A 24,172-nucleotide genomic window follows, 5' to 3' on the forward strand; every position below is an offset into this window, starting at 1 on the left:
CCCCAGCAGAACCACCCACAGCTCTGCCATTCATCACTACTAACACAGGTGAACCCTGCTGCTCTGTAGTGCTTTTATCAGTGTTTTTACATTCTGTGACTTCCTGCTTCTACACCCATGCCTGGACAACAACCAGGTCTGCCAAGCACAGTCAGACAGGGAGCAGTGCAGGTGCCCTCTGCCCGAACAGGGAACCTGGAACCCTTCCTGAACAGGGGAAGGAAGTATTCCACCCACAGCACCCTCAGCACACCAGCCTGGGAAGCCAAGAGCAGCCATCAGCACCCCTGAAGAGCAAAGAGAGATCTTCAGACATCTCCCAGTAACACTGGCACTGAGCTGCTGTGTGTGAAGTGGCGAAACTCCTCTCAGCCCCCTCCCTGGCCCAGAGTAACACATGCTTTGGGGAGGGGGCTCTGGGTGACAGAATCAGACCAAACAAGATGAAAACTCTTCTTGCTTCCACCACATCAGCGGCAAAACATGTTGGCTGCCTGTTTATCTGAGAAGACCCCATATGGGGAATAAGGTATCTTCACTTTGGGGAGAATTCCCTACCTCTTGTGTTATTAAATGCTGGGTGAGCTGGGGATTACTCCTTCTTCCAAGGCCATAACGGTGGAGCCGATCAGACAGCGGCTTCTGTCTCCAGTGCCAGTGGGGAATAGGGGTGGAGGGAAGAAAATGGTTAATCCCCCACGTTTCGGGAAGTGAAGAAGTGGGAGGAACAGAAACGTGGTGAGACCACGGCAGCTGCACCCGTGGGGATCTCTCAACGAGTCAAAACTGTCACCTATTGGAATCCTACAGCCTCATGTCACCCAACTGCACCCTTCTTCACAGCCCCAAGTCTTGTCTGGGGGTTTTGAAATCAAAGCTAAGATTGCTGTTTGCATGAAGCGATTGTTTTCACCCCTTTCCCCCCAACAACTCTGGGCTGTGTCACACCACCAAGCACCATAAATCTCCGAACTACTCTTAATAAGCTGAAGAGAATGAGTTTAGGATGTTTAGGCGTTCACAAGCATCACAATAGCCCCAACGCTGAGCGCTACACGCACTCAATAAAGCCGTCGCTTGGCAAGGTTGGGAACAGACGCCCCAATGAGATTATCGGGTGTCAACTTCCATCTGGCATTTGTCAGAGCTAGGGGAAGCAAAAAAAAAATTTATATATATATAAAGAAATAAAAAGGCAGCTCTTATCAGATCTCCAAATGAAAGGAGCATTTCCACTTCGTGCGGCAGCAACTGGAAAAATGTCTTTTGTGTTGGAAGCTTTAAAAATATCTCGCCCTTGAGGCTGGCTGTGCCTGCTGGGTGTTGTGAGACCCCTTTCCCATACAAAGGTAATAAAATTAAGTTTATGGTCAGAGAAGTTCCCAGCACATAAAAATTACAGGAAGCTGTTGCTAAGTAATATTTCTACCTAAGTAAACATCACAAAGCCCTTTCCCACACACACCTCTGGACTTTGCTATTCAAACCTGCCTCGAAGATGTTCGGAGCTGCAGGGTTTCTCTGGCACTGGGTGCTGTAAAAGCTCTCTGTGCTGTTCCACAGCAGTTGGGGAAAAAAAAAAAACCCCAAACATTTCAGGCTGAGAAAGGTTTTTTCCTGAGTGTTTTGTTGTGTTGCTTGAGCAAATCAAGCTGCTAAAGCTACTCAGTTCCTTACCTGTCCCAGGATGTTCCCTGGATAAGTCATAGGAAAATTAAAGAGACATCCTGGAGCAGCCTCAGTCCCCAGACCTGTTTCCCCAAGATGATTAAAAAAACCCTGGACAAACATCATGTTTTTCACATGGTGCCTCTGCTTAGCAGCTCCTCTGCAGGATGACTACTCCAGACTGCCATGCCTTTATCAGCTCTGTCTTCGGCCCAAGCAGCTCCACGTGCCTCCCACTTCCCTTCCACAGGTTAATATTTTACAGCCAAGTCTGGATCGTGCTCACGGAGAGACGTAACTTTTGGGTTTATTGCATCAAGCAAGAGGACAGCAACTGGAGGGAAGAGTCTGTCTATAAACCGGAATCAGCCCATGCTCTTAATAACCCAAGTGCCCTGGCAGTGTGAAGTCCCAAGATCAAGAAGATAACAGACTCCTATAAAAGTTTCATTGAGGATGAGCAGAACTTGAGTTTCACCACATCCTCCACGGACCAAAGCCCAGATCTCAGGTATTCAGCCCTATATTCCAGAATCACAGCCCTTCAATGCTCACCAAGGGACTGCCTGATATCGCAGATCATTTTCCTGCTCATTTTTATTTGGCCATTACACTTTTCCTTCCTATTACCTTACTCCACCTCCAAATGACCCAATAAGCAAGTAAAAGGCCGAACCTGCCTATACAATTAGGCTGTCAGAAACATCAGACTGCTTCAAATTACATATGGACAGAGAAGCCTCACTGCAGAGGGAGCTGGCAGGAAATCCTCTTTCAGAGGGAATTGTTGCTTCCGCAAGTGGAGCGACAGACATACAGCACTTTTATTACATAAAAAAAACACCACCCCAACAAACCACGTGGAAAAAAATGCAAAGTATGAAAATCATGTTTGGCAGATGCAGGCTGAGGGCTCGGACGTGGCATTTCCAGCATTTTTGTTGTCTGCATTCTTCAAAGCTGCTCTCGGCGTGAACGTGCTACAGAGCTCAGAGCGACGGCTCTGTGGTGATAAAAGTAAGTGTGTATGTGAAGTGAAATAAAAATAGGCCTTATAAAACCATGGGCTGGAAAGGTAGAAAGTCTCCAGAGCAGGAACAGCACTTGGCTGCCATGAACAGCGTAAGGCTAGACCCAAATTCCAAAGAGACTGCACGTTTCCCTCCCTCCTCAGAGTATAACATGAGCTGGCCTTGATTGAACTGACTGGCTTTTCACACCAACATGGGTAACACAAAGGAAAGAAAACATCCAGGAAACACATCCCAACCAACCTCGAGCTATGGGGCTGAACTTGATGGTCTCTGGAGGTGCCTCCCAAGCACTCTGTTACTCTACATCCACCTCCAACAGCCACAGACACCCCAGTACTGCCGCTGTGTTTTCAAAGCAGGCAGCTGGCCACAAATCATTTCAGTTCCTCCCAGCCCGTTTCGTCCCCAGCCTCAGCCCTAACGTCCGTAAGAGGATCCTTTACTTTGTTGTCTTGGGACATGTTATCACCAACTGAAAAAATTTCTGGGCCGGAGTTATAGCTGGGAGGATGATTCAGAGGCTTGGACACGTGCCTCCGACATAATCACACGCTGTAACCCAAAGTTAGTTCTGGAGTTAAGTGGGATATCTGTGCTGATAAAAATAAAGCCCTACCAAAGGTGTGTGATGGGTGTGAGATGTGGCAGGGATAAAGAACGGGAAGGAAGCAACCACAGAGAGCTGGCAGAGAAGGTCTGGACTGGTGTGGAAGAGCTGGGGGACACCCAGGACTTCACTCCCTTCCCCATCACACAAGATGCTTCTGCAACGTCTTTCAGGGCTGCCTCCCCAACGTGTTCTCTCCAAACTCCATGCCCATCTCCTCATTTTCTCCAGCAATTCTCAAAGCTTAGGAGGCTGGAAAGGTTTGCCAGCTTGGGACCTGCCTTTGTCAAGCGACACACACTCTGTAACACCAAAACAATCAATATTTACATAGTCTTTAAGGGTTTTTTTTTTTCCCCTGTAGACAAAACAGCAAACAAACCAGGCTGGCCCTGGGTCCCAGGGCAGCAGTACTCGCAGCTCCCCAGCCAGGGATGCAAACCAAACACCAGCAAACTGGGGGTTCTACACCAAGTCTTACGAAACAAACCGGGGGCAAGAATAACCTGCACTAAACCAAACAACTCCCCGAGCCAAACTTCGCCCAGGGAAGTTATAAATCCCAATGTTTCAGCCCAGTACTGGCTAAAAGGCAGAGAGCACAAACAAAAGAGGGGGATACTCTAGAAACCAGAGAGACAGGAGGCTCCAGCGCAGCGCTGGCTGCTGGGGATTCCCAGATCAGCTGCATGAGCGCAGAGGGAGAGATTTCGTGACGCTACTACCCTGTGTTGCCATGAGACTCTGCAGGCTAAGGAAGGCCCAAGTACAATTCATACCAGCTCTTAATACTCTTGACAAAACAATTCCACACGCTGAGGATACGTTCGGGCTGGCACGAGGACAGGGAACACAGCAATCCCACCCACAGTAAATGCTGCTTGATCCCTACCACCGCTATCAGAATGTGTGTGGGAAGTCTACAGGGTCCTCAAAATCACCTCAAAGGCCACTCCAGCTGTTAGAATAAGCAGCATGAGTAAATAAGAGTACAAACCTCAGCATCCAAACCAAGAGCAAGTGGGGCTGCTGCAGGGCTGGAAAAGCCAACACCAGAGGAGCACAGCTTCCCTAAAGCTTCAGTGGGGAGCACAGGAACCCAGGTGGGTGCATCTGTACATCATCACTTACAAAAACATCTTGTAAATTCAAATTTCAATTCCACATTCAAGGCAAACGGATTCAGCAGCTCAGGCAGCAAAGCCAAGGCCGCAGGCGACCGCCGCACGGGTACCCTCAGGAAACAGCAGGGTTGGTGTGAGAGGCTCAGAGAACTGAGGTCTCTGCCCCCATGGTAAAACATGACATTCCTCCAGGTTTCATGGAAATAGATGGTCTCATAAAGGAGAGAAACCATACATTCCAGTGTGCTGCAGCACAGCCCCAGAAAACTCACAGGAATGAGGGACTTTATGAACAGGCCAGCCACAGAAAGGCTTCAGTTAGGCCTTTAACCGTAGGAAATGGCGGGAAACACAAAACACAAATGCTTAAGGAACGAGGTTTCACTGCTGATAGCTGCTGTGCACTGAAAGAGCTTCCAAACTAAAAGGCTTTATAGCTTTATTTTTCATTTCAAAGAGAGAACACACACACACAGACACACACTCACATCCCCTTGCATCTTCTCACTCGTACCTTGTTATTCTGGTGACAAAAAATAACTACTTTCTTTAAAAGGAAGCTAAGACGATTTTGGGGTGAGGAGTAGCAGAGGGGAAACCACATTAATTTCATTAGTTTATGGATACTGGTAGGAATTCCTTCTGAAATTTGGCACTTAGCACTCAGAATTGCCCTTTAAAGCTTGGCAAGAAACTCTCTCCAGCCCGCAAGTTTCCTAATTTCGCCTTCAGACACACTGCTTCATTGGGTACCTCCAGAAAGACAGGCCGGTTTTACCTCAGTTCACTTTGCTCCCCGTCAGTCAGATTTAACATAAAACAGAGTAAATATATAATTAAAACTAAACTTAAGGTCAGTTCTAAGTTTGGAAAAACCCAAATCAGCACGGAACGAAAAGCAGCCCTCGCAGGGTTTAAGAATCAGAGCGCAGGGTTGGAGCAGCAGCTGCCTTTCTGATCGTACCTCCTCCCCAAACCAAACCCCAGGCACAAAGCCCAGGTTTTTTCACCCTCCCCAGGACTCTTGCTATGGGCAAACCCCTCCCAGGACCTCTCTTCCTCCTCCTTTTCCCTTCAGGTCTCAGTGTGCTTCCAGTTTCTCACTCTGTGTACACGCTGCTGGCTCATCCATGTATCTCGCACCTTTTTTATGGCAGGAAGGTTCCAGTAAAAACCTAATTGCACCTTTCTAGAGCTGGGTTTGTTCCACCAAGACTTTTCCCTGCTGTTCTGTCCCTGCCTGAGGCAGACGTAATCCCTTCCTCAAGCCTCAACAGAGGCACGAACACCACTTTATGTATTCTACAACAGCAGTAACAGCACCTTAAACTTGTGAGCAATAAGCAGTCCCTGACAGTCCAGAAAAACCAATCACAGTTTTTTTGGATGGATCAGTCGCACGGTGAACTGCTGTAACAGCCCCATCCCACAGGTCCGCCCTTCCTTCAACCCCTCCCCTCCTACTATCAACGCTGAGCCTTGCTTTCAGGAACCTGTGCTTGTAGGTAGCTGTTAACAGGTACCCTCTGACAGGATAAAGACCACCAGCGAAACTACAGCTGACATGCACCCCCTCGCCCCACAGACTCACCCCTCTGGCAGCGATCGTGGGTCCAGCAGCGCTCAATGAAAATGCCATTTATCACAGTGGGAGGGCAGTTGCTCTTCCCCTTCACGGTTCCTGGACACACATCTCCACACTCCTCTTTGTCATCCTTGTTGGCCACGATGTAATTATCTTCTACGGAATCCAAAATCCTCGACCAGTCAATGGTGGACAAGTAACACAGCTCATTGTTCTTCTCAATCCGCACGGCGCCGCGGGTGATGTTCATCAGGTTGTAGAGGCCGATCTCCTTGAGATGAACCATCTCAAAAATCACCAGCGCGTAGTTGAAGAACAGGTGAGTCCCCCGGATCACAGTGAGGTTGGGAAAAAGCCCCTTTAAACTCTCCAGGCCGTACACACGGAAAAGCAGCAAGTAGTCTGTGATCATGGTGAGCTTGGGGAAGCTGAGGTCGCGGAAGTCTTCGGGCTTGGTTTTAAACATCAGCAGGATCTGCAGGTGGCCCTCGATCACGGTGCAGTTCTCAAGCATGTTCAGCCGCGTCAGGTTGTTGCGAATGTCCATGCTTCTGCAAACTGGAAGGCAAAGAACAACGTTATTTCCTTGAGGACACTGAACAGATTGCTTTTTACAGGTTCACAGACTCACAGAGCTGAAGGGGTGGGAAGGGACCTCCAGAGCTCATCGGGTCCAACCCACCTGCCAAAGCACCTCCCTAGGACAGGGTGCACAGGTCAGCATCCAGACAGGTCTGGAATATCTCCAGAGAAGGAGACTCCACATCCTCCTGGGCAGCCTGTCCCAGGGCTCCCTCACCCTCAACATGAAAAAGTTCTGCAGATTGGTGTGGAGCTTCCTATGTGTTTTCTTAACACACAGTGCTGCCCAGCCGCTCCATCACATGCTGGGTCTGTTCCCCTGAGCACGCTGCCGGAATTCAGACCCAGACTGGGGGATCACTCCCGGTCCACGATTACAAAACAAGACCCACAGAGTATTTCATAATTTATTTTCCCCTGCCATCTTGAGCTCCTGGATATTGCCTCTATCACGACTGCCGAGGTAACACCAGCCCTTCGACGTCATCCAGCGTTTACAGAAGCAAGAGCCGTCTGTGCACCCGAGTCTGTTTTCTTTAGATAGTTGCCAGCGACACACCTACCTCATCTCAGATTGTGCAATTAATGCCAGCGGATTAGAAGCAGTAAATTAGGATGGTTGCAGGGAGGGGAAGAGAATAATGGGCAAGGAAACGTCTGTGCTTTAGAGAGGAGCAGAAAAACCTGGAAATGCCCACGTGCTAGAGCACAGCTCCTGCCCAGACCTCGCTGCCAGGAGTAAATTACTATGCTAGTAACGTTCACCTTAAGCATTCTTTTCAGATTAGGTGTGTTTGGGCTCCTTTGGGTTTATTTTCTTGAGGTTGCAAATCTCCCCAGCCTCAGCTTAGCTGGGCAGCTCCTTTAGAAGAGCCAAAGCCAACAGGTTCATGAAGCAGGAGCGAGTAACACGAACGCAGGCGTCAGCACAAGGACCAGACAGACAGAAAAGATGCCCAGGAAGGGAGATAATATGGCTTTTTGACTCGCCACAGCCTCAAGAAGTCACCCAGGGAGAGCCAGGCCTTGACAAAAGCGATGCTGAGACAGGTGTTTAATAGTTACGACCGTGCAGCTCCTCACAGCTTTAGGAGCACAGGTTAAAAATAAACCCTATGCAAATGTCTTAATGATTATTCAAACATTCACTCCGCTGCAATAAAAAAATAAATAAATCAGTAAATAAATCTGGCAACACCACCCCAGGACTTGGAGCAATGCTATTGCCCAACGGGATGTTCTGGCACTGTATCCAAGTCGTTTCATAAATGGCTTTCTGGAGGAAAGCACTAACGGGCGCAGCGCCTGCCCCGGAGAGGAAATCTGAGGATCCTCCAGCAGCAACCTCTTTGCCCCGTGGAAAGCTGCAGCCAGAGCAGAGGCAAGCCAGAAATCCCCCTCACTGCACATCCCGACCGCAGGCTGGAAGGCCTGGGAGAGCAAGGGGTTCACTGGAGTACTCTAAATATTAGTTTTAAATAATTGAGATGGGTATTTCCAAGGAAGTGAGTGTGTGATAGGGCAGGCCAGCGGTTTCTTCACAGCAGGAGAAACAACAGAAGGACAAATACAAATCAAACCCTGGAACTCAACGTAGGAGTCATCAGTGCAGCTGAAGCTCTCCAAGAGATGGGAATTCCAGCATCCTGGCTCCTATTTACCACTTGCCGAGCGCACAGACCAGCACAGCAACTGACACCGGTTGTTGTACCGCGGTACCAAGTCAAGTCACACCGCCTGTGCATCTGACCCGTGTCACTACACGCTCCCAATGATCACTGCTGACCCTGGTAATGCTGCTTCTGGTCCAGAAAGCTGCTCAAAGACCTTCCCATCTCCCTAAAAAACCCAGCCACGTACCAAAGCACCCACACAGGGTACAAAACTTTCCTCCCCCTCCAGTTCTCCCTGTCCCAAAACGCTTTCCCTGCTGGAGATGGCCGAGGGGGTGACCCAAGGCTAAGTTAGGAGAGCCAAGTCCTCCGACCGAGTTTCAGGAGGAAGGTTGGCTGCAGCTGAGTAAGCGGAGACCGGTGAGGTTTGGGAGTAAGGAGCAAAGAATTCCCAGGAGTTAAACAGTCCCAGGGATCTTCCAGAGCTGAAAGCCCTCACCCTCAATCCATCCCTTGCTTGCACTGGTTTAAAGCTATTATTTTCCATTCCTCCCCAGTTCCAAGCTGTGATACGGGCAGTGTTATTTGCAGTCAGTGCTGCCAGCACAGCCCAGGCAGATTCCACACATCCTGGCAAACCAGGATGTGACCTGAACTATTCAAACCGCGCTGCTCCCAACGCCGAGCGATGGCAGCGCACTGAGCTGGCACCTTGTCTGCTCCACGTGAGGCTTCCCGGACCGCAGCTCCCTCGCAGCGCCAGGCCGTGTCCAACACTGATGGGGTAGAAACTAAGGAGGGATTTAGAACAAACTGGGGGGTTGTTTCTGAAATAAACAACCCAATAAAAGGCCAGGATGGTTCCGTATCTACAAAGCCTGGAAGGGTTTCCTTGTATTTTAATTTCACCCCCACGCTCAGTGAAAAATCACTCTTAAGAATTACTCTTCCTGCTCTACTTCAGTTTAGTTTTTAAGTGATACATACTGGCATGGTATCTGAGCCCCTTTATTGCTTAACCCCCTCGAGGTCTGAGGGGATAACGAGGAGTTACGAAGCCCCAGACCAAGCTGTGCTCCTCTGCTCTCCATCTTGTCAGGCTTTTCAGTTCCCTTCGGCAGTTTGTACCTTCTGCTCATGCAGTAGCTGCTTAAGTCACCCCATAAATTTCTTGTTGCCAAGACAACAAGAAGCAGTTTTAAGCAAAGTAGTAAGTGTTTTTCCACAGCTGCTCTCCATAGTATTCCTTGTGCAGGGACAGGGGAATTAACCAGCAATTCAGTATGAAGGCAAGGCAGGTTTGATCCCAGGAGGAGAGCAAAGCTGAGCAGCCAGGTATGACACCAACAACCTGGGCTCAAAACCACACAGAAATCAGCTTCCAGGAAAATAAAGATCTCCAATTGATTCTCCAGCAGCGAGTCCAAAGCCACCCCTGTTCAAACCACTGGCAAAACCTCTATGAGACATAACTCCTCAATTTCCACAGGTCCAGCAGCACAGACACAATCCCCCATCCCCAGGTACCACGCGACTTGAAGTGACTGCACCCCCGAGCATTGCTATGGCCACGTTCCACCAAACGTTGCAATCCCAAGGTGCCCAAACCTCACAGTTCACGTTCCCCTGCTTCCCGTGCAAGGATCAAAGGCAGCCAAGAGACAGCATCCCCAGCCCAGGGGAGATCACTGGGGCAGGACTCTTTACAGGGCACGCTGGTGTAGCTGACAGGGGTGGGTGCTGCCCAGCTTCGGCGCAGCCCTGCCCTGCCGCCCTCTTCCTCCTTTGTACTCTTGGGAGAAAATACTTTGTTCTAGACTGAGTCTCTCTACGGCAAAGTTTAAGACAGGGCTGAGCAAGGGCCCAGTGTCTTAATGGATTTAGAAGCACAAAAACCCCCTAATCTGTACAAGCCAGAAATAATAATAATTAAGCAGCTAATTACTTTTAAAGGGTATTAGTACTGAAATATGATGTGAAATTTTTCCCACCTAATGATGTAGGTAGTGAGATCCCAGCTGGATTTCTGACTCCCAGCATCAGCAGGGAGCACAGGGGCAGTGCCCAAATTCAGGTGCAGAGTTTAGCAGGGGAGGATCCCTACTCTCACCTTCAGTGACAGTAACGATTAGTTTTCTACTAATCACAAAAGGAGCCCAATGGAAGGTGCTCAGTTGGCAGATGCCTAAAAGTAGGTGAGGGAAATCCCACCCTAAATACCACAGCTCATGAACTGACAGGCGTGAGTCACGCGTGAGATTTATTTCCAGAGGTTGCGTTACGTTTACACAGCGATAAAGAAAACACACAAACCTGTTTTTCTTCACAAAACAAGGTATATGTATCTTCTCTTTATGTGCAGGTCAGGTCTCCGTTCCTTAACCCTTGCTTCTACTCCTCTTAGTAACTTCTGAGCTCCCCAACTAACTTCAGTCACATGCAAAGAGCTCTCACACACCGTGTTCCTAAAAGGCTTAGGAAAACTGGGGGTGGGTGAAGGAGGAAAACTCTGTGTCTCCATCCAAAGGATGTTTTAGGTGCGAACTCAAACCATCCACCCAGCATAGTGCCTACCAAACCACCTACACTTACTACGGGCTGCCCAACCTCTTACCAGATACTGGCTGAAAGCAGCAAAGCGACGAGTAAGTTACGGGGCACAAGAAAATACTACGTACGGTTGGGCTCAGAGCTGGGGGAACACTGTCACTGGAGAGCTGCGTTATCACAGGGCACGCTGGTAGGGAGCGCGGGACACAGACCTCCAAGAAAGCAGACTTCATTAGAGCCGTTGCTCAGGGAACAACTTGTTTGCTTATGCAACTACTGTACGTGCATCTACCCCCCGAGCCGCGCCGACACGGCTTGCGCCTTCGCGGGCTGTTTTCCCCCCGCGCCGCAGCGCCGGGCGATCGAATCGCTCTCAGGAAAACAGAGTCCAACATCAAAGCAGCTGAAAACCTTTCCAATTAGGGACCTTATTGTCTGGGAAATACTTGGAGAAGTATTTGCACTGCATGACAGACAGAAAAATATCCCCCCCTCCCCAGACTTGGCTTCGATGCCTTGTGCATCCCTCCCGTCTCTCCATCCACGAACTCACTCTCCTACTGCGTAGTAACACAGCAGAGATCGTGGAGTTAAGATCACTTGCAACACACTCACAGCCCAGAAAGCTGAATATGATTTAAATAAATAAATAGGAAGCTCTGGTGTGGCAGCAACGGCAGCGTTCTCAAATTGGGAGCCGCTGGCCTGCAGTGGTACGTGTGTTTATCGCCTGTGCTACACGTCAGCTCCCTTTCCCCTGTCTCTGTGGGTAACAGGCAGGTTTGTACACACCGGCCAGCTGGAGTGCACCCTCCCCAGGTACAAACACACCACTGGTCTCTTTTAAGGCTTCTAACATAAAAACACGTGTGAGGAAGAAGTCAGGGTACTTCTGAAACACACGACTGGCCTGACCCCTGGGGAAAAAGGCTGCCTTGCCTTTCCCTGGGGAAAAATGCCTGCTTCATTCCCTGAGCATCGCAGACATTTCATCACCCTCCCCTCCCCTCCTCTGCCTGCACTTGAACCGATTGTCCTGCTGTCGCCTTTCCCGACCAGAGAGCTGACAGGTAGGCTCTGGACTGTCTGTGGGTCGGGCACCGGTGCACGCAGTTGGCTCTCTTTAAATAAATAGTTTACAGACTGGGGGGGTTGCTGATAAAAGGAGAGATCATCGAAACTCAAGCCGCTAACGAGAAGAGTTTCCTACGCGAGTTCGTTTAACACGACCCATCAAAGCAGCTCGCAGGGCTCCAGCTCGCCTCAGCCCCGGGTTTAGGACGCACGTTACAAGACCCTGTTTGCACACTGATCCCCCCACCCGGAGCTTCCTCCGCGTTTGCTGCCCGCGGATCCGAAAGCGTCCGTACAGGTATTCCCGGGGCCGGCGGCGAAACCTCCCAGCTCCGCGTCGCGCCCCGCTGCAGCCCTCCCGCTCCCGGGGCCGGCCGAACACCCGCAGCCCCGGCTGGAGAGCGGCTCGGACCCCGCCGGGCCGCGCTCCTCCTCGCACCTGATCCGCGCCGAGCCCCGCAGGAGCGGCCCGGCCCGGTTATACCCTCCCCGCCCCAGCCTGACGACCGGGGAGGGACCCGGGAGGGCCGGGCCGAGCGGGTGAGTAAATCCTCGGGCGACCCCGGGGCAGCTGCGGCCCTTCCAGTTACCGTCCCCGCTCCAATCTCGGCCGCCGCCGAGCCCTCCCTCCCTCCCGGCCCGCTCCGGGGCCGAAAACGCCGGCCCCACGGATGAAGGTGACCCGAGCCGCTCCCCGCTGCAAGACTCCGGGCCCCGCTGTCCCCCGCGGGCCCCGGCCGAGCCGCCACAGCCACCGGTCCCCGCGGCGCGGCCTGTCGCGGCGACCGCCCGCCACCCCCCCTCACCTCCCCCCCCCCGCTCCTCGCAGGTACAAAGGGTAACCGCGGCGGGGCCGGGCCCGGGCCGCTCCGCGCCGCACGCCTCGCCCCCCTCCCGGCCCGGGGCCCGCCGCCAGCCGGGCCCCGCCACCTGCGCCAGCGCCCCGCCGCCCGCCTAGGCCGCGCCCCCGGCCCCTACTCACTCTCCCCGCAGCTCCGGCCGCACCAGGCCGCCAGCACCACGGCCACGGCCAGCGCCGCCGCCGCTCTCGGTCCCATGCCCGCGTCGCTGGAGCCGCCGCGGCTCGGCGCGTCCCGGCGGGGGCGAATCAGAGGCCGCGGGGCGGGCGCGGGGGCCGGGCCCGGTTTCGCATCGTCGGTGAGAGACCCGCGGAGGCGCCGCGGCCCCCTTTATAGCGCCCGGCCCAGGAAGCGGGGCGCCCGGCCCCTCCCTGCCCCTCGTTGCCGGCCCCGGCTCCCGCGGCCCCTTCCAACGCAGGCCGGGCTGGCGGCTGCCTCCCCGGCCAGTAAACAAGGGGCTGCCCCCGTCAGCTGGGAGCGGAGCGGGGCGGCGGCAAGAGGCGGCGCGGAGCCGGGCAGGGGACGGGACGGGCCGGGCCAGGGGAGGGGCGCGGCAGCATCCACCTGCCGGGGACGGCCCCGCCGGGGCGGCTCCGGGCCGAGCAGAGCCCGGCAGCGGGAAGGGCAGAGCCGAGAACCGCCCCCCCGCCGGGGCAGGCCGGGACGGGGCCTGAGGGGGCGATAAGCCACCCGCCCGCCCCCGCTGAGAGTGGAGGGGTGCCGGGAGCCGCCCGGGCCGCGGGGGTTCGGGCAGCGGGATGGCCCGGGGGAGGCTGACACCCGCCGTGGGGCCGGGGCTCGCCCCCTTCGAGGCCGTCCCCTTCCTCCTCCTCCTCCTCCTCCTCCTCCCCACCCAGGGCAGCACCGAGGAGGGGGGGGGGAGCGCGCCCAGGGATCTCGCCTAGGGGGGGTACTGAACGTTGGCAGCACCAAAGGTGCCTTTTTCCAGCGGCACTCGGCCTTCGACGCCTTTTGTCGCCTTTGTTTAATCCCCCTGCTCCGGAGCCGCGCTAAGCCAGCGCAGTTCGTTTCCTGGCAACTTCCAGTAATTTTATCTGCCGCTCGCTTCCACCCATTTCTGCAAGATACAGTTATAGAAACCGCTGGAATAAGGCTTTTTTTCTTTCTTTTTTTTTTTTTTTTTTTAATACTAATTCAAACACACTTGGTAAATAGACAGCCTTATTCAGCCTTATTCCATATCTTTGCCCCACCGCTCTCCAGCTTACAACAGCCGTCACTTTTGTATTACATGTGTTGCTCAACGGGCCCCCCCCAGCCGCCCCGCGGCCCCAGCAGGTCACGGGGCGCTGACACCAAATTGCATGATTTTAGATACTCCGTGTTACTTCTCCGTTTAAGGAGCAGCTGCAGTTGTCACAGAGGAACTCACATCTATTTTGGTATGGTTCGCTGCCGGACGTTCATGGAAGGTTCCTGGTTGGATGGGGTAAGGTGGGTGGCCTGAGGCACCCGCATCACCCAAGCACAGGCAAGCATGAGCCCTGATGGTACCCAGCTTAGCATTTGCAAGCTATTTAAATGTTGAGACAAAAGGCTCTGCTTAAGTGGGGATGCTTTCTCCATCATTACAGCACAGGAAGCTCTGTGCCCAGCACAGGAGCTGTTGATTTAGGCTGTTGGTGTGTCAGAACTGCCAGCACAGGAACGCATTTACCCCCCAACTCCACTCTCGCTGCTGGTTCCTCAGGTGGACACAGCTACTTACAACTCACAGGCACAGAAGAGGCTCAGAAGGCAGTTCTGAAGCAGGAATAAACAACAAATTAACCTGCCTCATGACTAGAGACTTTGCATAAGGTAGAGCCAAACATCATCCAGGCAGCTTGGGCGATGTGGAATGACTGTAATAGCAACCTGCTTCTGCTTACTCACATTCTTGGTGCCTTTCATGTAGTAATGATATCAGCTTACAGATTGGCACAGGAGGATTAAAGGCTACAGCTTTATCAGCTTCCCCTAAAATATTATTTTTAGTTTCTAATTACTGATTAAGAACATCAGGGCGGGATCTTTCCAGCATCTTTCCCATACACTCACTGCTACATACTCATCACGCTACGGTCCAGGAGGTTTGCAATCAGATAAACCAACAGGAGCGATGTGGGCGCTCAGAAACTAAGCCAGCACCCGCTTAGTCTCATTTTCCCCCTCTAAGAGCTGCACTGCAGGCTCTTCTCTGAGTGCAGGAAACACTAAGGATCATTAGTTCGATACTAAACATCTTTGACAACATGCACATTTCTTTCCCCCCTCCACAGCTGCTTCACAGTTTAGTTAAAATAGCTAAAAATGTATAAAAGCCTAGAAAAAAGTCCCAGGCAGGTGAGAGGCTGTGTGCAGGTTCCTCGGGGCGCTCGGCAGGCAGCGAGCTTTTCCTTTTCAAACTGCTGGGAAAATGAGCGTGACAGAACTTTCATTGCTCTGGCAGAGCTGGAACCCGAAGGGTGGTCCCCCACTGTGGTGTTTGCATGAAAACACGCTTTGGTTTTGTCATCTCTTGGCATTTCAGCTGAGGGAATGCACAGGGAGAGGGCTCTGTGCTCCACAGTGCGTCGCGAGGTAACGCCGTGAAGTTACAGGCCCTGTCAGATGCCTCATTCCTTTCCAAATCCCCCCAAAAAGAGCTTTTCCATGGATTCATCCTTGCTCTGCAGTCACTTCACAGCTGTCAAGAATCACAGGACAGCCCAGAAGGGTACAAAAAGGCTAGAGAGATGCCAGTTTAAAGCTGTGGGCCTGGTGCCTCCTGAGAAAAGATGGGAGGCTGTAAGGCAGGGGCCCTCCACACAACAGTTTTCACTGTTTAAAAGAGATCAGGAAGCACGAGCCCTGGTTCTTTGCTCATCCATGTAAGTACAGAGAAACGTAAAGGTTAAAGCAGTGGAGCGCCCAGGTGGAGCTTTGGAGCTTTGACTCACCAAGAAGGCGCATCCGTAGCGATTCTGTTTTAACAAACCAGCTGAGAACCAGTTGGGTGAGCCAAAGGCACAGAGGACGCCAGAAGGCCGGGCTGAGGGTGAGAATTCTCCCTTTCTGCTCCCTCCACCGTTTCATATGACCTTTTCTAAACCACAGGGACGAATGGTTACCCTGGTTGCTCTGTTTTTATTGATTTGTCAAACACATTTTCCTGCTCACAAGTTTCTCAGCACGCAGCACACACGTTATTCAGGCTCCTGCCCTTTGAAGATGCACAAGAGTTGGTGTTGAAGCCAACGACAGGGAAGTCTCTGCATCACTGGGCAGGATGTTGCTGTAAAGGTTACAGAATTGACTTCTCGGTGACTAAACCTAAAAGCTGAGGCTACAGGAGACCTGACCTTGGGAAATTTCTCTCATCCTGTTTGGAGTCACACGGAGGCATTTGCCAAATCTCTTAATATAAAATATTTCACGTCATGGATTGACAGAGTTCCTCTCTTACCCTTCCTTCCGTCCACAGCAGATCCGATAAGTGGCCGCGCTCCTCTCCATGGGAGAAAGCTCAGCGGATGAAGATCCGCTCACTTCTTGTGCTAAGGGCTGAAGGCCCAGGGTTTTTACTGCTGGAGCAGGAAACACTGTCAGATCCTTCTGGAGAATTCTATTGTTACATTCGCAGATACAACCTTTGCCCAAGCTGACAGTGGCAGGGGGCATCTCCCCACTGCATGCAGGTTGAAGCAGCTGGAGATGAAGGATACAAAGGAAATCACAGCCCCTCACTGCTGCACTTTATCTTCTCTGTTTTAATCCGGTTTCTGGTTTGGGTCAGTTTGATTTTTGGATGATGCAATACTGGGCTTCCTACTCCACATCAGAACATTCTCGTTCTCATTCAGCATCAAACTTCTCGACCCAACAGAGGTTTTTCTTTGTTGCCACAGGAACACAGAACAGTCAGCATCCCTAACCTGAGGAACAGGCAGCCCATCTCCCTCTGGCCTCCAGCCTCCTCACCCACCATCTTTTCCTACAGCTTCTCACAGGTCACCTAAGTCAGCCCCAGGTCTGGTTTGCACAGGTGATGGCTGCTGCCCAGCATGCTGTTCTCTTGTCGGCAGCATCACTCTCCTATACATACAGCACAGCTCGGGCAGGCTGTGCTCCAGGCTGGCTACACCCCTTCTGGCCTGCAGCTCAGCACCCCCCTACACCCCTCCCTTTGTCTCCCCCCCCCCCTTCTTTACACAACTGCCCTTCTCTGCTGATCCAGAGCCAGGTTTGGAGGGACAGCCCTCTGGGCAGCGCCGGGGAGGTCAGCAAACCCTGACTACATGCTCCAAGCTGCTTTATCTCCTCACACTTTTGTGTTTTGGAGAGCACAGGACTACGAGTCCCCAAGCTGATAACCAGTTTGTTCCCGTTGCTAGGAGACAACACCCTTTCTTTGTGAATGCTACGGATCAGGCATATCTGATCCATTATTCACCAACTGCTGCTGCTTCCCACTTCCATCTCCGATGAGGAGGGAGCGCTCGTGCCAGAAATGTCACGGTGGTGTCGTGTGACAGGTGGTATTGATTTAGCTAAGTCGGGTTTTAATGTCACTCTTGTTCAGTGGGAAGGCACAGTGAGTGCACAGCCAGGACAAGAGCTGCCAGCCAGCCCTGCGCTGGCCTGGAGGACTCGAGAACGGCATCAGCTCTCTGCCAGACACCAAGGAATTGGATTATTTTCTGCTCTTATCTGCTATATTTGCATGGTTAAAAATGTATTTTCAAGCTTGTAAGTGTTAATCCCAAGCCTCTGAATGTCAGGTTTCGTGTCAGGTTTACAGCAGAGCTTGTGAGAGCGGGATGACTTCACGTGGTGAGGTCAGAACAGAGCCTGGTCTCCATCATTTTCACCCTTCTACAAGACCCCCCTTTGGGCAGAAAAGCTGCCAGTTTGGGAAAGCTGCTCAGAGCCCACAGTCAAACACACAGGGGCTTTGTGAAGTAACACCAGGGACCACAAGCCCAAAACAAGCTGGGATTACCCAGCCACCGTACGCAGTGTTCTGCTCCTGCCACTCAGGCATCTTACTGACAGCCTCTCTCCTGTAAAAAACCCTTACAGAACATCAAATCCAGCTGAAGACACAGCTTGAACCTTGGCTGTTCTAACACACGGCGTCTCTGTCCCCGAGGATGTTTGCCAGGAGAGCTCACGCTCGCTCACAGTTGCTGGTGCTGCCAGGCTGGGAAGCGGTGCTTTCACTGGCCCGACGTGACCCAATTCCCCACAAGATTTGTTTCTAACTTGCTGCCTGAAAGTAGGTGATCTGCCAAGAAGCCAACCCAGGGCCCAGCCCCGTGCCTGATAAACATCTCTCCATCTGGATTTCCCAAGCTTTTGGGAAAGTTAAGCAATTCTCTCACTTCACAATGTTTGCAACTCTCACAAAAAGAGCTGTTTCTATATATAACGTTATCCTGTGGAGCACATCAGAGCCCCCCCCCTCCCCAGCATGAAACACAGCTGAGGGCTGAAGAGGATCATCCAGCCACCCATGCACCAGCCAAAAATAAAAACCTGCCACTCCATCTATGAAATGTCACAAAGCCTCCAGGGATTGTTTATCCTAAATACTACTGGCACCAACCTTCAAAGTGGTTTTGAATGACTGTAATTACTAAATGGACTCAAGAAAAGCAAAGACTGCAACTGCCAGTTGACAAAACAGCCATTGTGTGCAGGGAGAGTGCTGGCCACAGAGGCAAGTCATCCCTTTGGATTGCCAGGGCAGAAGGTAACATTCTTCCAGCGGGGCAGAGGTAACCAGAAGCTCAGTGCTGGAGGCGCGACGCTCAGCGGTCACACGAGCCACCACGAACCCTGTGAGCAGCTACAGGATTCAATCTCAGCTCTGGCAGTTCATCCTTCAAAATAACAAACACCCATGAAATGTCAGCGGTCAGAAGTGTGTCAGAACTCATTTCCTAGCGGGCTTCTTCGTAAAGGAATTGCTCAGACTTCGAGGAGTGGGGATTTTCTTGGGAGCAAGCTATCATTAGTACTTCCCTTTCAGGTCTTCCCAACTGAACTCTGAATTTAGAAGTGCCAAAAAGTTTAAGCCAACGTGTGGCTGATAGTAAAATTCAGCTTTAAGCTTGTCTGCAATGATGCAAGCTGGACCAAAAATACTCAAGTAATAAAGGGGAAACATTAGAGCCAATGTAGAATTAATGTTGTGTCGTTCCAGTGTCCCACACAAAAAACATTCCAGCACTACATTCAACCTCTGCTCTAAAAGAAGAGCTCAGCACTGGAACGCCTGCAGGGAAAGTAGTAAACAATTAAACAATAATTTGGTGACACAGCATTCACTAACGAGGCACAGGGAAATGCCAAACATCAGAGTCGAAGAAAAAACATCTGGGGAAAGCAGAAATGTCCCTAAGTGCGCTGCTAAAACTATACATTTCTAGGAAGTCCAAGGTAAATAGTAAGTTTATTCAACAGAAAAAGCACCTGGCATAGAGCAGCTTGAAGCAAAGCTGTAGGTCGTAGTACAGTCGCTCACTGGACAATCCCTAAGTGCACAGTGTACATCACAAACACCCTGTGAGATGAACAATAAATACTGCATGTGAAAATATGAACTGTCTTCAGTTCACAGCTGTCCCTGTACAGAGCAAAGAACCCTTCTGAGACACAGCCTGCTGCTTTGGGACGTGCTCAAAGCAGCAGTGAGATTTCCACAACTCCTTAATCCTTGTGACAAACAGCATTCCCCCACCTCCCTCTCACCCAGCCCCCAAAACAGCAACAAAAGGGGCAAAACTTGCAACAGAAGGGGCAAAACACACCAGGGGACCATCTGCTGCTCCTCATAGCCCTCAACAGAAGCTCCACACACCTCAACACCAACACTTCCCTGAGGATTCCAGAAACATCATCACAGGCACAGAATGGTTTGATTTGAGCTCATCACCAACACTTAAGAACAGCTCTTACGCTCTCACAAGGAACCTGCTTTACTGCAGGCTCTGAGTTTTTCTAGCAGTAGCAGCATTTTACAATTTTCCTTCTAGTTTTTTTCACCTCTGCCTTATTGTGACCTGAGAACACAAGCCTGACACGAACGCCCCTGGCCAGAACAAGTTGCCTGAAAAGATAAAAATCTGATTTTTATTCTTTTAATTATTTCTCTCAAAGACACCAGCTCCCTTCAAACCCACCTTCCAGGGGAAAAAAAAAGACATGCAGGCGAGGTCTATGCCACACAGAGAGGACTGTGTGTACAACTCTGTGATGCCAGGGTCACAGTGTTTTCTGGATGCAACAGCATCAACATAACAATGAGTAAGACAGAACATTTGTGCATATAAAAAGGGAAGCAAACATTGCATCAGCAAGCAACTTCAGCTCTTCTATGGTAAGTCTAAACTGAAGACGACTGCCAAGTCCCAAATAGCCACCCTGGAAAAAGGAGAGCCTGAGCATTGTTTTACCTGTTGCTATTCTCTGAACCCCAGCCAGGCAGCTGGGTGGCAGCGTTCTCTCCCTACACCCCACTGCTGCGTACCTGCGTTAATTGGTAATTAAATATCCTGTTGGCAGCAAGGCCTAGTTCAGTACAGTAAAGCTGTAAAGACAGGAAAATTGTAAGGCTTAACTGTTACTTGTATTGGTGTGGAGTCAACGCCTTTCAGGAGGAGGAGGTGTAGCATTTCCCACAGCCACATGAAAAACCGGATTGTATCTGTTTACTGAGGAACTTGTCAGCAGCTCAACATCAATCACCCACCTTCATCCAGTCCTCCCCCCGCCAGGGAACAGTGGTCACTAGGTAAAGAAGTGACCAAGTGTGGAAAGCCTTCCTCCTGAAACCCATCACTGAATCCAGTGACTGCACCAGGGAGATGCATGGGGAGACCTTGGAGAGCCTCTTGAGGGGCATGATACACAGCAAAGAAATCGACTGCTGAGAGTTACGGTATCGGCTGAGCTTTCCAACAGCACTCACATTAACCACTACTTCAGTTTGGGGAAGATTCTGATAAAGAGAATCATGCTGATGAATATAAAGCAAACCACAATTAACATTATCCACAAGAGCCAGTTGACCGACTTCTTTGCGTGCTGTTCCAGGCGGTCAGACTCATCCTTGAGCTTCTCAAAGTTCTGGTCTGCCATCCGGAGAGAATGCGACAGCGTCTGGGGAGCAAGGAGAACAGAGCAGCTTCAGACTGGGAGACCAGAGCTCTGACTGCTGTCTCTTCCAACAGAGGGAAGGTTCAGCTGCACTACGGCAGCAGACAGGTATTGCCTCCCAAGTGCCCCACTCTAACCTCACCCAGAGCCAAGCTGCAGGTATAGTATTTAACATATTGGACCTTTAACCTTCTGGGTTGCCAAACAGCATTTGAACACAGGCTACCTGGTTATCTTGCTTTATCACGTTCTGTGCAGCCAGAGTGTTGTTTTTCAGACTGCGAGCCAAGCTCAGCATTTCTTCAGCGAGCTTCTCCTGCATATCCTGATGGTGCTGCAGCACGGCATCCAGCTCCACTGCTGACTGCTTCTCATCGGACACAAGGCCTCTGCAAGAGCATAAGGGGAAAGAATTGGGATTTGGACTTCCTGTTGGTCAATCTCCCACGGTTTCCCCACACTCTGCAGGTCTGACAAGACAAGAACAGCTCCATCAAGCTGAAGTCATTGTATTTATGTTTCTGACAGCAGGCACATCACCTAAATTGAAGTAATTGGGAGCAAAGGTCACTGGGAAAGCAATTCCCAAAGCACTGAGCATCAGAATGAGAAATTTTGACTTACTTCCGCTTCCTTACGTTTAACTCCTCAGAATCTGGAAAACAGAGAGTTAAATTAAGTGTTTCAGTATGTTCCCAATTCCCATGCAGTCCCAGGCTGAGGAAACAAGTTTTCTGTGAGGGATTTTCACATATCCTAATCCTACTTGGCCCTCTGCCCCAGGGAATAGAGATTTCAAATGCTTTCCACAGGGAAAGGACGACACACGTAAGATCAAACGTGTGGTGGAGAGAAAAAACAGATGAATCATATCCCTGAGGGCACAGTTTAAGCCTGTGTGTCTTGGTGTTCTCTTTTAGGACACGTTAGATTGGCCTGGCTCCAGCCACTGTAGCAGTAGCTATGGAAACCGCAAATTAATTCCTACCAGTTCCCTACATGAATAACAGGGCTGTATATTTAAGAGGAATTGAACAACGCCTACTCTAAGTGCCTAAAATCACATGATTCGCTCAGAGCAGCAGAGAACGGGAGCGATAATAAAGGTAAATTGTCCCTGCTAATTCTGTAATTAGAATGTCGGTTTCTGTTCGAATTCTAGAAAAATAGGTTCCTGCAAGTCCCTGCTTCCACACTGATAACAACACTTAGTCCTTCATCTGCTGGGACTTCTGCTTTTATTTGTGTTTGAAAATCTGCTACTCTCAAAGCAGAGAGCCACTAAATAAAAGTACACTTTGCCCAGCCTCCAAGACCTGACCTTCCCCTGTCTGTCCCCTACGACTCAAGTTAACCAGACTTAGAGAAAACAACAGATTGAACTTACCATCGATAGCCAAGGGGTCCTGAGAGGCAGAAAGAGAAACAAAACAGAGGTTTACAAAGGACCAGTGATAAAAGGCAATCCTCCAGGCCCAGTGTTATTGCTAGGCATTAGCATTAGCCCAGCATTTAGAGCATCTGAACCAGAAAAAGGTTCAGCCAGCCTGGGATACCTCGGAGGCACGGCCACCAAAGGCAGCTGCACGCAGCAAGAGACAATCTGTAAGTTAGCAGTAAAGAAGCAGCAGCACTAAAACATACTGTACCAAGCAGCTCACTCCTCATCTTGCCAGTGCAGCGAGCCTTTGTCTGCAGATGAACTGTTTTGGTAGCTGGAGTTCTCTCTTTGGTGGTTGTTGGGGTACGTCCAGGGGCCAGGAACTGGTTTGCCAGAGCCTTTTCAGTCGATGAAGTCTGGGAGTAGGAAGCAGCAATGAAAAGTCATTATCGTGCTCTCAGTGTGCAGCCACCCAGGTCTGTGACCAAGGATGCAGGGAGCACTTCCTCAGCTGCTTCCCACAGAACATAAAAGTCAGTCTGAACAACAGCACCGACTGTACCTGTGCTAACTACAGCACAGCTTACTGACAGTTCATAGCTCTCCAGCTGCTAGGGACAGCTATGCTAAGCATCCAAAAGAGGTGTTAGATGTAACGGGTGGTACCTGCTGCTGTATCTCACAAAAAAAGTGAGAAGGATGTAGGCAAGGTGGACTTTGCTTTTGAAAAAGAGGAAAGATGTTTCAGGTTTCATATGATACTTGCTTTTAAGAAGGGAATAAATCCTTTATGTTTATTCACATTTTCACTGTCTGGTTTTATGAAGTGTTATTTTGACACATAAGATGAAGGCAAACAGAGCAGGCAGGCCACGAGGTGGATGCAAGCAGAGAATATTTAAGTCTTTTCAAGCTTAACTAGTAGATCTTACCAATTTTTCAGCTTCTAGAAGTCCCTTTAGGAAGTCGACTTTGCGAGAGTATTCATTCAGCAGCTCTGGGGGAGGCTTGCTATTTGAATCAAAAAAAATAGATACATGAAAAGCAGAAGTTACCAGTGTTTTCTACTATAAAGCACCACAGGAGTCTTCATCTTCTAACAGAAGCAGCCTCAGGCAAGGAAGACGCTGGCAGGGCCCTGCACATCACCCTTCCCAAGGCACTGCCAGCCTGGCGCTTGGGCCAAGGCCAACGTGAAGGGAAACACGTCTGAGACCCCGGCAGAGTCACACAGGGATGGGCTGTCCCACCTTGCAGGGCACGGTTTCTCCCTCAGCGCCTGGTGTTTCCACAGGGGAGCTTACTAAGAGGTAAGGGAACTGAGGAAAGGCCACTCACTCGCCAGCCCTGGGATTCTGGACTCACCTGGCCTGTTTCTTCAGCTCCCGGAGCATGTCTTCGAGAGCCGCCACGTACTGAGAAGAAGAAAAGCCATTCAGGGACAGCGTGGGGGAGAAACGCTCTGCCCGGCAGAGGCTGCCGCAGAGCCGAGAGCGGGGCTGGAGCCGCGGCTCTCGGTAGCGCTCGCCGCCTCAGTGTACCTCGGGGAGCCGGAGCGGGGCGGGGGGAGCGGGCAGGAGGCTCCCAACCGGTCTCTGCCGGCGGGTCGCGACTCACCTTCTCCAGCCGCCATTCGTCGGGGTCCCGCCGCTCCGCCGCCAGCGCCTCGCACCGGCTCAGGAGCCGCATCAGGTTCAGCTCCAGGCGCGTCGCGGCCATGGCAGAGCCCCGTCAGCGGAAGGAGCCTCACGGCCGCTTCCGGGCGGCGGCCGCCATGCGGGGCGGGGCGCGGGGAAGGGGAGGGAGGCGCCGGCCGGGCCGGGCCGGGCGCCTCTTTATCTAGAAGCCCGTGGCAGAAAGCGACGCGGACACCAGGACCCACCCGCAGGCGGGTGCTGCGCCGAGCCAGCGCGGCGGCGCCGGGGTGGTAACCGCGGGCACTGGGGCCG

The 24,172-nt window shown here is 51.5% G+C and overlaps 2 protein-coding genes across 8 annotated transcripts in view; both read right to left on the minus strand.

Moving 5' to 3' along the window:
• INSR (insulin receptor) overlaps positions 1 to 12,895 on the minus strand; it is a gene marked incomplete at its 5' end in the record, with an annotated part of 45,609 nt that extends 32,714 nt beyond the window's left edge. For both annotated transcript variants that reach the window (XM_084276099.1, XM_084276098.1), the window contains 2 exons: positions 6,025 to 6,576; positions 12,820 to 12,895. In XM_084276099.1, coding sequence (XP_084132225.1) covers positions 6,025 to 6,576; positions 12,820 to 12,895 — 628 coding nt within the window. The remainder of the gene's footprint in view (positions 1 to 6,024; positions 6,577 to 12,819) is intronic.
• A 5,562-nt stretch (positions 12,896 to 18,457) lies between these two features.
• Positions 18,458 to 23,942, minus strand: USE1 (unconventional SNARE in the ER 1; the record flags this gene model as incomplete). Of its 6 annotated transcripts, none has more annotated exons than XM_084276517.1 (10): positions 18,458 to 18,564; positions 19,157 to 19,247; positions 20,760 to 20,845; positions 21,069 to 21,231; positions 21,467 to 21,497; positions 22,230 to 22,248; positions 22,487 to 22,639; positions 23,156 to 23,234; positions 23,589 to 23,638; positions 23,841 to 23,942. In XM_084276517.1, the coding sequence occupies 9 exons, from the start codon at positions 23,940 to 23,942 to the stop codon at positions 19,205 to 19,207; spliced, it is 726 nt and encodes a 241-aa protein (XP_084132643.1). In that variant the 3' UTR covers positions 18,458 to 18,564; positions 19,157 to 19,204. The 6 variants fall into 6 exon arrangements, 4 of the variants coding, with proteins under 4 accessions (XP_084132643.1, XP_084132645.1, XP_084132644.1 ...); XM_084276519.1 differs by lacking the exon at positions 18,458 to 18,564 and adding an exon at positions 20,214 to 20,273 and having other exon boundaries at positions 19,118 to 20,107; XR_014617894.1 differs by having other exon boundaries at positions 19,157 to 20,845.
• Positions 23,943 to 24,172: the final 230 nt, after the last annotated feature.

This window comes from Gallinula chloropus (genome assembly GCF_964237585.1).
Source record: "Gallinula chloropus genome assembly, chromosome: 28".
In the NCBI taxonomy this organism is placed as follows: domain Eukaryota; kingdom Metazoa; phylum Chordata; class Aves; order Gruiformes; family Rallidae; genus Gallinula; species Gallinula chloropus.